This window comes from Otolemur garnettii, unplaced genomic scaffold, assembly GCF_000181295.1.
Source record: "Otolemur garnettii isolate 467f Iridium unplaced genomic scaffold, OtoGar3 scaffold00071, whole genome shotgun sequence".
NCBI lineage: Eukaryota > Metazoa > Chordata > Mammalia > Primates > Galagidae > Otolemur > Otolemur garnettii.
Window position 1 is genome coordinate 2911171 of NW_003852466.1, and position 1115 is coordinate 2912285.

Sequence of the window (1115 nt, forward strand, 5' to 3'; positions counted from 1 at the left end):
TCCTTGGGACAGGGCAGAATTAGTCTTGGAGTCTGAATGTCATTTTAGTTCTTGGAGACCCAGACTCTTTTCTGATTCTGATGGCTTTGGACCTGAATCCATGGCAACCGAGAAAGGTTTAGCTAGGACCACTCCCCTTCTTTGAGTAGATGTGGGTGATGACTGCAAGATCCCTGGGCTGTAAGTTGCCCCAGAGGCTTTCAGTGAGAGCCCCCCAGGCAGAGTGAAGGAACTCCAGGACCCAGGGAGAAAAGCCTACTGAGAACCCAAGGGGATGCGGACACCTTAGTCTGAGGAGCCACCTCCCTGCAGGCCCAATATTAGGCAGTATCCAGCATCCAGCCTTACTGGGAGTGGGAGGGAGACACACAGAAACCTCAAGTACGTTTTTTCCAGAAAAGCAAAAAGTCCTCGGTGGTGGGGGTAGGATACTGTGTCCCACTGGGCCCTCCTTCAGGGTGCTCTGGCCTGTCCCTGCTAGAACTTCTTGTTCTTACTCAGGCGATTGTGGCGCCAGATGTTTTGTTTTCGCAGCAGCCGCCAATACTCCCGTGTCTCAGGATCCAGCTCCTCTAGCTTTTTGGGGGGCCCCAGGTTCATCTGGAATAGCCACTCGGGGTATTCTGCGTCTGGCTTCAGGGCCACATCTTGGCCTTCCTTGTAGATGTTGACGCCCATTGCATACGAGGTGAGCCGGACAGGGTCCGTGCACACATCAGGGTCCTTCAGGCTCTCACTGGCTACACCACCTTTACCCCCTCTGCCTCCTTTCATGACTGGTTTCTTGGCATAATCTCGGATCAGGAGTCTTCCAGGAGCGGCAGGGCCTAGAAGTGTCCGAGCCCCCCAGCTGGCCCACGTGCAGGTAGCACTGAAGAGGCGCCTGGCAGCCATTACGGGTTGCCCGCTGCTTGCATGTGCACGCTTCCGGGAGATGTCAGCGGCCCAGGGGGTGCTTGGGAGTTGCGTGCCCCAGAGATTTCTGGGAAATGTAGTCTTCCCAGTGGGCATCTACTTACTGTGACTTTATTTTAGACTTTTGCAGACATACTCAGTTACGGTATGAGGAGCGTTCAAAGGTATTTCATTGACGTATTGCCCTTCTTCACTTACGT

General features: G+C 54.1%; 1 protein-coding gene across 1 annotated transcript; it reads right to left on the reverse strand.

Annotated features, from left to right (window-relative positions):
- Positions 1–371: 371 nt before the first annotated feature.
- Positions 372–894, reverse strand: LOC100942840 (39S ribosomal protein L54, mitochondrial-like). The gene has a single exon (XM_023515437.1). It carries the CDS (start codon positions 892–894, stop codon positions 478–480), a length of 417 nt encoding a protein of 138 aa, XP_023371205.1. The 3' UTR covers positions 372–477.
- Positions 895–1115: the final 221 nt, after the last annotated feature.